The following is a 12264-nucleotide window of genomic DNA, read 5'->3' as shown; positions in this document are numbered from 1 at the left end:
ATTTTGACAAAGCATTTGAAAATACCTTTAAAGGTGAAATGTGTAATTTTGGTGCATCCTATAATGGCACCAAATTAAATTTCAAAATGAATGGCTTGTTTCAAAACCAATTTTCCAAACACTTGCCCATCTTCCATTGTTTAGCTAGTCCGCCCATATTCACACCATTTATTGACAACAGCTGACCACTAAGACTGCCCAAAAAAACGTTCAAACAAAAGAAATGTTGAAAGTGCCATAGTGCCAACCTACGAAATGGATTTTTTACAATATATTTGTCTATACATATTAAATTTACTTATTAACACTGACCAAGTATGCACAATCACTGTCAAGATGTTTTTTAAGCATTTCTAAAAACAGCAACAACAGCAGAATCATCTAAGCATGAAAGGATTTTTTGGCTGGTAAAGAGTTATTTTGGGAAAATGACTTGCTATGACAGGGTAGAATTTGACAGTTTATATTTATTTTGAAATTCTAGCTTCCTTTCCAAAATGTTTTTGGCTAGGTTGCATATTGCCTAACCACTTATTTTGACTCAGACCAGTAGGTAAATAGTCTTGAATAACTGCAGTTGGAATGCTTTATAATATAAGTGCCAGAGTGGTTTCATTTCTCACAACAGATTCATCAAACCGTACTGCTCTCTACGTGCATGTTAACTCTGACACACTTTCACAGATGTGAAATGTGGCCAAGTTAACTACACTATAATGTTCACTCTTGTCTGTTCATACACATATAACTGTGCTCATGACATGATGGCAGGCCTCCAAAAGTTTTTTTTTACGCAGACTGTAAAAATGTTCATGCTTAGCAAGAGGTTTAAACAGAGAGGCAAACCCATTCATGACAACATGTGTTGCAGTCGCCCATCTGGCTGTATACAGTCTGAAAAAGTCTGAAAGTACAAGTGAAAATGCCTCTATTTTCCTAAATTTAAAAATATACATATATTTCAGAATGTCTTAGTAAGTAGTGTGTCTCCTTTTGCTTTAATCACAGCAGCATATGAGCATGAACAAAACCCAACAACCCATGTTATCCAGCGTGATTTGAGAAAGTGAGATCGTGTGACATTGAAGACATTGAGGAAAAAGTCACAGGAATAAATTACATTTGAATATTAAAATAGAAAACAGTTATTTGACATTGTAATAATTTCACAATATTACTGTTTTTACTGTATTGTGATCAAATAAAGCATTGGTGAACATAAGTAACTTATTTCAAAACATAAAAAAATCTTCAATATGTTGAACTCTACAAAATTAGACATTTAGTTGTGACTTAGGACTTTAAGACAGTACAACTTATTGAACAAACATCTATCCTATATTTGCAAATGTATATGACGCCTACACTGATTTATATTTATTGCATGAGGGATTTCACTAACAATATGTTCTGACTTATGAGACAAAACACTTGATTTCAATAGTAACCACCAATTGTTCTTCTTTCAGCATTTACTGCGTTTGATAATTTATGTTGTTTTGAGTCTGCATAACTTCAGCATTATGCTGGTGATATAAAATCATTGCTGTGTGTGGACAAAGGCCCACACCCATCTCTCCTACTTCAGTCCCTTCATCTGTCAGTCTTCATCTTAAGCCTACACACACGTCACAACCAGGCCAGACAGAATATAAAATACCTGAATACTGATGAAAAACATCATGTTAATCAGGATTCAAAAACATAAGAAGATAACAACATGAGGGGGAGTAAATGATAGAATGATGGCAAAAATTCATTTTTGGGTGAAGCCACCTACTTTTGCTCATGACAAGGCTACGACAGTACAACATCTCACTGCTTCTTTGTCTCAGTCTCAGAGTGTGGACACACAGCCAGCTGTTAGACGTTAGGGACGTGTCCTCTTTTCTGTGCATTCCCTCTGATGTAAAACATCAGGCATCTTTTTCCTTTATAAAACAGCAGTGATCTTGAAACAGCACAGGAGGAAGCCACATCCCCCACTAGCGCTTGTTTATATATTATAGTGGGGCGCTCTTGCCCTCCACGCTCTTTCCCGGCCTACCCAGAGTTCTTATGTTTGTTTTGCGGTACTCTGCGGTAGAAGCCCATTTAAGAGAAGTGCTTCAAGACCGGTTACATGAAACAAACCACAGCTAAAAGGAAAGCCACAAAATCCCTGGAGGTAGGGGGTGAAAAGTAGATACCCGATGTAAAATTGGATTAAATGCATGTTAAGCTCTGATTTTGTGTGGCCTGTTTCCATTTTCCCTCTGAAGTGACGACTGAGGTTGTACAGACAGAGTTTAAACAACCCCCCAGCAGGACAGTTGCAGGGTTCAAAGGTCAGAGTCATTCTGGGCAGCGGAACTGACCTGAAAACAGGTCAGTTAGTTTGCCGTTTTAAGGCACATATTTAAGCTAGGGTTAGGACAGACGTTTAACAGATGAAATGTGAGGCCGACCCTGGAGAGAACAAATTATTCTGCTTCCATCCAGCTAGCAGAGAGAGAGAGAGAGAGAGAGAGAGAGAGAGAGGAAAGGTCGGCTCGGAGTCACAGCTGTTATGATATCACAGCAAAACAGACGCCTCCCTATCAAAACAATAGTTGTGTCAAGTGTGTATATGTATATATACTGTATATGTATATGCCGGAGTAGACTTTACAGAGTGCTCGACTGTTGCATTGCCAATAAAAGATTTTGACCAAAAATTGATGTACCTCTTGATGGAAATAACATCACAACATTTATTTCCATGAAGAGGTGCATACATTTTTGGTCAAGATCTTGTATTCATGTGTGAAAATGATTCTTCATGCTCCTCACAACCATTCTTTCACAGTTTGAGCCTGATGAATCTTGACATTGTCATCCTGGAATATGGCCATGATGTGTGTCATACATGGTTGTTTTAAGAAATGTAAAGCTACACACTCCATCAATTAGGGTTAGAAGAAATGTTGCCAAACATATAACACGCTAGAAACATAATAATCACTGATTTAATGATGTATAACTTATTTTTGGACCAAGGAGTGTATTTGTTGCATAATAATAATAATTTGTGACATTTATATAGCGCTTTTCTGGGTACTCAAAGCGCTTCACATATGGAAGGGGGAATAGTCCTAAAAAGAGGCTTATTTTTATTTATGAAAACATCATTTAAATACATTACACTCACACACATAATGTGTGTGTGAATATAAATTTGATATATAATGCCCTTTTTTCTATATTTTATATTATTGGAATTTATTATTATATAAAATAAATATAATAATAATAAATGTTGTTGATATTTTGTTACCATGTAAAGCATTTTGGTCAACGTGTTGTTGTTGTTTTTTTTTTAAATGTGCAATATTAAACATAGGCAAATTTGTTATTTACATTATTTCTTGTTTTGTTTTGTTTTATTTCAGGATGGCATGTTTCCGTGAAATTCACCCAATACATTTTAACGTTCGTTTTTCCCCCCTGAGCCTTTCATGAAGACCTACCTTTGAAACAGAACGCTCCTAGCTTCTCGCTCGGTAAAGGAAATCCCGTCTGGTTGCGGTAGCGGTACATAGTCCTCACACCCAGCTGTCCTTTGCCGCACTGAGTTCTGGGTACAGAGATGGGGTAGCGGGCGCTGCCGTCAGACAGCCAGCCGAAGTCGCAGCGGTCCAAGCCGTCTCTCCAGGCTGCGTGCAGGTGACCTGGAGATGCTAAAACCGTGTCCTGTCTTTCACACACCGCCCTGGCCTCATCCAGAGTCATCTTAGCATCCGCAGGAGAGAACAACACCTCACCTGAGGTCAGACACACACAATAACACATTCACTTTATACATATTACACAGTCTGTTTCAAAGCCTAGTAAGCTGCCTATCTAGACAGCATTAGGCATCATAGACATACAGCCGACACAAATGCTAACCCAAATACAGCAAAATTAAGATCAATTTGGCCAAAATCTAAGGCACCACTGGATTTACTTAAAGCAATAGTTCACCCATAAATTTAAATTCTACCATAATTCGTAGGTGTATATGACTTTCTTCTTTCAGCCGAACACAATCAGAGTTATATTAAAAATATCCTGGCTCTTCCCAGCTTTTCAATGGCATTTAATAGCACCCGAGTTTTTTAAGCTCCAAAATGCACATCCATCCATCATAAAAGTAATCCATCCGACTCCAGTGGGTTAATAAATGCCTTCTGAAGTGAAGCGATGGGTAAAGATTTTATAAACTATAAATACCTGCTTCCAGCAACGTATGCGTGTTTGCAAGAAAGTCGAGATCCGGCAGAAGGGTGACCTCTGACCCAACGTATGAAAGAGAAGCTCCTCTTCTCTTATATCGAAATCCTCTACATTTTTTTTAAAACTTCAAATTTTTGCTCTATCCTCTGTTCTTCCGTGTTCGTCAATTCTCACCTAAGCTTACGCTACGCCTACGTCATACGTCGGGTCAGAGGTCACTCTTCCACCGGAACTCGACTCTCTCGTGAACTGGAAGCCAGTGATTATAGTTTATGAAGTTGTATGAAAAATGTATGTTTTTCTTACAAAAACACATCACTTCGCTTCAGAAGGCATTTATTAACCCAGTCGTATAGAATACTTTTATGATGGATGGATGCTTCAAAAACTCGGACACTATGCAATGCCATTGAAAAGCTGGGAAGAGCCAGGATATTATTTAATATAACTCCAATTGTGTAACACCTACAAATTATGGGATAATTTAAATTTTTTGGGTGAAGTGTTCCTTTAACAAATAAGGCAACTCTAAAATGCACTGCTACGGAAAAGGATATTTGGACCATTAAGAATGTTTCCCTTCAAATTGAGACATTTGCTCTCTAAGTTTTAATAATATGAAATTCGAATTATATTCAATGAAAATAAAATAAAAACATTTCCTTTTTTATTTAAAGAAAAAAAGATGAAATAATGAATTTGTACATGGTAATATGTGTTGTATTTTTATTTCAGAAATTTTTGGGATAACACGTTTCTGTAAAGTTCACCAAGTAAGTTTTAGGGGCTTTTTTTTTCTTAATATTTTTCTTTTACAAGAGAATATTGAAGTAAATTGAAGATGTGATTAAATGTTTTGCTGTCATTACCATTAAAGCCGCACATGGATATTGTATTTGTATATCTATTTCTATTGATTGAAAAAAATTTTTTTTTAAAAACTAAAATGTAATATTTGTGGATATTAGGATTTTTACAAAATGACATTTTTCATCCATCAGACATTTTACCTTCAAATTCTCATTACTGCAATAAGGAAAAAAAAACGTTTTGGTGTTTTTTGCCATAGAAACAGGAAATTTCTGAGTTTGAGCATGTGAACAGCTCTGAGCAGAATCTCCATACTCTCATCTCATAATTATAGTAATTCCGACAAGACGTGAACGCAGCATGAGTCTGATTTCTAAACTTACCCTGAAGTTTTCCAACGTAGCAGTACACATCATACATTTCGGAGGAATTTCTGAATCCGTATGTTCTGACTCCTGGCTTCAGTATCATATCGCCATGGCAACCTTCCCGTGGCTTTGTTATCGGGTATCTGTGGAGAACAACCCCAGATGTGGTTGTGGTATCAGCAATATTCAAATGTAGATAACATGATTTCATAGTGTGGAGCTAAAGAAATCACCTGACGGTTTGGTCTGCCAGCCATCCGGCGTCGCACTGGTCGAATCCGTCCTCGTAGGCTGAATAAAGCTGCTCAGCGGTGGCGATGGTTGCATCCACATCAATGCAGACCTGTTTGGCGTGTTCGAAATCTAAACTGTAGCGACTGCTGTTGGCGCGGTAATGAAACACAACACCTATGAAAAAACATAAAGCAAGGTCATGTGCCAAAAGCAAGAACAAAACGTATTTGATCAAATTTTATGTATAGCAATATTGTTTGTTTTTTGTGATACACTAATATATTTGTGTATCCTTGACAAGAACACCATCTAAACTAGTAGAGTGGCATGATTCGGCATAAATTGAGAAACACAATTTCTTTTGTTTCAAATAAAGATTGTGATTCTACCACGATTCTGAACGGACAACGAAACAAAGTAACATTTAACTTACTAGAGGTTCTAATGAAATGTTAATTGTTGCAGCTTATTTAAAAGTGTTTAATTAATTTGAATGAATTATTTGTAAAAAATCGTGTTGAATGAATGATTCAATGACAAATACATTTTTTAACAGTCACTTGTCGCCACCTACTGGCGTAACAATGTAATTGATGCAATCGTTATTTGTAGCGGCAAGTTTATTTGTTTTGATCACTTCCTAAGACATCAGTGTTTATTTTTTGTAATTTTTTGTTATTTAGGAATAAGATTGTGTGGGTGTTTGAATCGAGATCACAATCTTTTAGCGATTAATCGTGCAGCTCTATACACTGCTATTCAAAAGTTTGAGGTCAATACGTTTTTCGTTCAAATTTTGAACAGTAGTGTATATCTTCAACAAAAAAAGATTCTTTCCAGTCACATGGTCATATGGTCAGTGTAATGCATATTTGACTTCATTTAACAACAAAAGTGATCAAATAGGCTGCTTTTCTGAGAAATTGCTAGATTCGAAGAGGGCCGCCTTTGTACTGAACCCTGGAGGTTTCAGCCACAACGACAAGCAGTTGTCTGGCAAAAATCAAGAATCCTTTTGTTGTTCAGCTATTTAGGAACCTGCCGTGTCAAATACTGAACATGATCTGAATAGTAATCACAGCATTACACAGCATCAAAGCATCAAAACCATCCATATCACCATTACCCACTATTTTTGCTGTACAGTATCCCTATGTTACTCTGAATAGTGCATGATGCAACACAATGACTAAAGACGTAAATTAATGTGTATAAATAAAATTGTCCAACAGCTAAAACTTGCAAATAAAATAAAATAAAATAAAATAAATAAAATAAAAAAAACACTTAAGGGCCGTTCACACCAAGAACAATAACTATAAAGATAACTATAATGATAACAATTAGCATCCATGCCAAGATGGGATATCTTTCTATTTGTTATAAGCATGCGCTGCAGTTTTGTCGTCTGCCAGTCAAGCTCTTTAAAGCAGGATGGATTCTGATTGGCTGTCAATGTTTTTATCGTTATCAGCAGGAAAAGTCATTTGAAAGTGATTACAACCATATTGTTTCTCGTTATAGTTGGGGTGTGGAATCTGCTATTCTTTCATATTTAGAAAGATATTTTTTTTTAGAACTTTTCATCCTTGGTGCAAACGTGCCATTATTGTTCCTAAATCACTTAGACGTTTCCTTTTTTTTTTCCAAGAGGGTTCCAACCTGTCAAACAGCTAAAAATATATAAATTAAAAATAAAGTAAAACAGCAAAAAGCAAGAAAATAAAATAAAATAAAACATATATATAAAGACTTCTTATTCTTAACCACAGGGATTTGTTAACCATTTTTCACTTAGACTTAGAAAGTGAATGAATTTATGGATGCAACTTTTCCAAAAGAGGGGTTTACTGTCCAAAATGTCTAACAGCTATGGTATGTAAATTAATAAATACATAAATAAATAAAAGAAGACTTTTGGTTCCTAAATCACTGGGATATGTTCCCTAGACAAACCACACAATTTGAGTTTAGCACAAACATGCTTGAGTTTCATGTTTAATACTTCAGCACATAAGCAAAAACTACTGATATTGCTTTAGCAAACACTACTAATCAGGCTCTCGGAACAGGCCATGCAGTCAGACTCTGTAATTTGTCCTTATATGGGCTTTTCTAGTCTTTTTTGGGTGCATTAGCAAAACTGCTGGCTGACCAGGCCAGGTTCTGAATGCGCTTTCCTCAGAAGGATGGCAGTGTTGGCTTTTTTTGGGCAAGCGCTACCTTTGAGTGGCAATCAGCGCTGCGCGGGCCTCAACGGAGGGCATTGAGTGTATTTGGCAGGAAGACACACAGCTCTCTACGGGCCTACAAACACTCCAATACCACCGTCTCACCTGAGCCAGATGTGCTCATGTTTTACTGCACACAACTGGGCATCGTAATGCGGTAAACAAATAAAGTGTTGTTTGTCACCTAAGAAAATCTTTAGCATGGTTTCTTTCACGTCTTCTATTAAAGGAATGTTCCAGGTTCAGTACAATGCATGTATAATGTTTAAAGGGATAGTTCACCCAAAAATGCAAATTCTGTCATTAATTACTCAACCTCATGTCATTCCAAAGACTTTCGTTCATCTTCGGAACACAAATTAAATGTTCATTTTTGGGTGAACTATCCCTTTAAGTGTACAGTGTATATTTTCATACACTTTACAAGAGTAGAGCATGGCTCTAGCAATGCCAAGGTCATGTGTTTGATTCCCAGGTAATGAATGAACTGATTTGAGAGAAAAAAAAAAGCATCCGTTACAGATTCTGTCGATTTGTCTTGAATTGAAACCAGCATTCATTTAAAGGTCCAGTAAGTGATTTCTGAGAAATGTTGTTGACAATTTAAATCAACACCTAAACAAACAATTTTGTGAATTTTGATAGATGTTTGATATGTGTGCCGAAAAAGAAAAACATTGTGTTTGTTCACAGTCCTGGCAAGTGTAAATAGGAGAAAAAAACAAGTGGATCGGATCAATCCACGGAGCACCATAGAGCCAATCAGCAATAAGGGGCGGAGAGAGAGTGAGCAAGCGGGATATTTGTAGAAAGACTGTAGAAAGAGAGATAGCTGATATAAAGAGGGAAAAAAGCAGAAGGAATACAATCAGGCAAGAGCTTTAGAACCCACGTTAATATTAGAAAAGCTTTCCAAAGCTGGAGAGACCTAAGTGGGAAGGCCTGAAAACGGACGCAGAGAAGGCTTTGTTTCTGCTCGATACGCGAGTAACATTGGTTTTGCAATGTTTCACAGATCGAAGATATGCTGTTGTATGCTATTGTCATTGTTGAATCGCAGGTGATTCACCCACACTTGCACTAGCTGTATGATGCACCAGCAGTTGCATGTGTTGCATAGCATGTTCCTTATTTTGGGGGCGGAGAAATGAAGGGAGGGGTGTGGTTGTTTTGGGTGTCGATTTCAAATATCAACAGTGTTTCTCAGAAATCGCTTACTGCACCTTTAATATCTGACTCCATCTGCAAAGTAAAGTGATACAGATTGACATAATCTTAACCAAGGTCTCATTTTACAACAGTTAGGAATCTTTTTAGCTTTAACTATTTCCTAGATGATTTTTCAGACATTTGTTCATAATGCAGTCATTCAGCAAACCCAAAAAAAAAAGAATAAACAACATTATCTTGCGTTGGTTAAAACACAAATCGTTCACCCATCATTTATATTATTTAGAAACACAATAGGGCCTTGTCAAGATTCAAGGTAAAACCAGACTCTGAAAGTGATTTTTCCAGACTCTAAAGCAAAATAATATTTCCGCCCTTGTCTCCTGACAGGAACGCTGTTCCATTTTGGCTTTCGATGACTAATTACATCATCACATGTGCTTACAAGAGTAAAAAAGTGCAGCACATCTGAGAGCCATTGCTGAACGGGTTTGCCAATGGAAACCGTGCAAGATGGAGGAAGCTAAAGAAACACCATTTTACTGAAAGTGATTTTTAACGAAATAGTTCCTCTGTGTCGTTATCGTTATCGTTGTGGTGTGGACTCAGATGGCGGAAGTCTAATTTGCCGTTTGGTTCCTTCGAGAATTTTCTATGGGGTTTTAGAATGGAGTTTTTCAATTTATGTGTAAAATTAAGTCTGTGGTAAACATAACTTGACGATAGTTTGATGTTTTGTTCTTCAACGTAAATTACACACACCCATAGCGAATACACGATTTTTAAAGCAGTTGTGTTTTTTTTTTAAATGTAAGTTTTTAAATCTTTCCCCGCCATTGAAGGAATTTTCCGGTTTCCGTGTTTTCACGGTTATGTGGGATATGGCGCTATAAAACATTTTATGAAAGAGTAAACACAGGCGAAAAAGAAGCCGAAACAAGTGATATCATATGTAATCAGAATCAATCGATGTCATCGTTGAATCCCATCCAGATGTACTCTTTGACAAAAACGTGATTTTCTCAGCTTTTTGCTTGAACTGAAACTTAAGCACATTCAAGTGTTGATAAAAATAAAAAGAATGCATTCCAAAGCTAGAATAAAACGTTTCTCTGTTGTTGTTTAAAATCAGAGGCTCTGTTCTTTCTTTTGATATATTGCATGTTCATATACTCCAACAACAAAATATTCTGGGGCCCATGAAACTTTTGTGAAGATAATCAAAAATGCAGGCGCGGGCTTTGGCAACTTTAAAAAAAGAAAAAGAAAAAAAACGCTGGCATGGAAAGAGTTAATAAGTAACTAAGACAGTTTGGGGTGTGAGTGTGTGCAGTGTACGTTGTAGAACAAAACATCAAAGTATCGTCAACTCAAGTTGTGTTTACCACAGGCTTTATTTCCCACAAATCGAAGAAAATTTAATTCTCGAAGGAACCCGCGGCGAATTAGACTTCCGGGTTCTGACGTCATTCCAGCACCACTCAATTTAGAACGATTTCTAGACCTATATCTTTATCATTATCGTCCTTGGTGTGAACTGGCCTTAAGATGTCTTGGTGACGTCAAACGAAAAAAGGAAGTCATTAGCAATTATACGATTGAAATTTGACCAGGAACATGCGTTACTTTCAAAATTAGCATAAGGAATCACTGACCACTGACGTCCAGGGAGACTGTATCTTGAGTGTCTTCAATGCCGTGCATAACCTCGCAGCGGTAGACGCCCGCATCACTGGCCCTGAGCCTCATGACGGTCAGAGACGCGTCGCCCTGGTTCTCGGGGAGGCTGGGCACATACACCCTGTCTTTAAACCCCTGGCCGATCTTGATGAAGCCGTTCTGTGCCACCATCACTATGCTTTCCTCATCGCCCTCCAGTTTAGTCCACTTGATGCGCAGATGGTCCGGGTTGGCGCTGGAGACCGGGGCAGCAGCAGCAGCAGCGGTGGGTGTGCTGGTGCCAGTCGGCGGGGGAAGGATGGAGAAATGGCAGGGCAAGACCACCTGCTCCGCCAGAGACCCTCGGACCGGAGGACTCCTCTGCACCTTCATCCTACGGGCCGAGTCTGGAAACAATAGGCAGATGGAGGAGAGGAACTCAGGACCAGACGCATCATATCATCTTCTAGAAGTTTCTACTAACACACACTCTGACTACAAACTCAAACACTCTGTTTCCAGAGAGACTCAGTATTTTCACCTTAATTAAGGGATTTAAAGAAACATTCATTAATCTATGTTTTAAACATGTAATAGTTTCATAAACCAAAAACGCTGCAGTTCATCCTTCATGCATCATACAGCAGAGCAGGTTATTAACGTTAATAAAATTGACCTCAAATAAAAATATAAAAACATTCCAACATTTTTCAATTTTGTTTAGTTTAAGTTGAAATAATAAAGTAAATAAAACTAAATAAACTAAAACTTCATGAAAACTATATAGACATAGCCTATACTATAATAAAGATGTAATAAAAATAAAATCTATTTCAAAATATTAACAAAAACAATAACAGAGTACCCAATAGTGTAGTCATTTAACACACAGGGAGTGTTGAGAAATTTAAGATTGCATTACAATGATTACTAGGGATGCATGATACATCATCATAACTGTCAATGGGCGATATTTCAGATTTTGTAATATATCGGATTGGTTCATTTCTCCTCATTTTAATTGTAGTTTCCTTTATTGTCATCTATTACTCACTTAACATAAATCTTTAAAAACGATAATATTTTAATAGCACTAACTAAGTTTAATCTTTAAAAAATCTCTAAATTCATATTTTATACAAGTGAATATTGGATTAAAATATGTATTATTAGAATATGAAAAATATTCATATTATTTATTAAATATATATGAGAAGTAAAAATATGATTATATATTATAATTAAATATGTATATACATTTTTATAATTAGGTATAAATATAATTATTATAATAAATAAAATGATTATTTTGTTGAAAATATTTTTAATTTAATAATTGAATAAACTGGTTTAAAAAATAAACAAAACAAGCTAATTTAGGTATAACAACATAATGTACAATATGAAAAATAGTCACACTGTTTAATAAAATATAAATGTAATTATTAAAATAAATATGTAATAAATAATATTTACAATATATATTTATATGTAATTGTATCATTTATTTTTTTTTACTTTAAAGATTAAAAATGTATATACATAAAAGTATTTTA

At 36.3% G+C, this 12264-nt stretch overlaps 1 protein-coding gene across 2 annotated transcripts in view; it reads right to left on the bottom strand.

Annotated features, from left to right (window-relative positions):
- vcanb (versican b) overlaps positions 1 to 12264 on the bottom strand; it is a 31944-nt gene that overhangs the window by 18188 nt on the left and 1492 nt on the right. For both annotated transcript variants that reach the window (XM_077243552.1, XM_077243553.1), the window contains exons 3-6: positions 10705 to 11115; positions 5648 to 5822; positions 5430 to 5557; positions 3489 to 3782 (exon numbers count right to left, since the gene is read on the bottom strand). In XM_077243552.1, the coding sequence (XP_077099667.1) occupies positions 3489 to 3782; positions 5430 to 5557; positions 5648 to 5822; positions 10705 to 11115 (1008 nt within the window). The remainder of the gene's footprint in view (positions 1 to 3488; positions 3783 to 5429; positions 5558 to 5647; positions 5823 to 10704; positions 11116 to 12264) is intronic.

The sequence above is a fragment of the Siphateles boraxobius genome, unplaced genomic scaffold (assembly GCF_051911475.1).
Source record: "Siphateles boraxobius isolate OS27281-9 unplaced genomic scaffold, OSU_SipBor_1 25, whole genome shotgun sequence".
NCBI lineage: Eukaryota > Metazoa > Chordata > Actinopteri > Cypriniformes > Leuciscidae > Siphateles > Siphateles boraxobius.
This window is presented reverse-complemented; position numbering and strand designations above follow the sequence as displayed.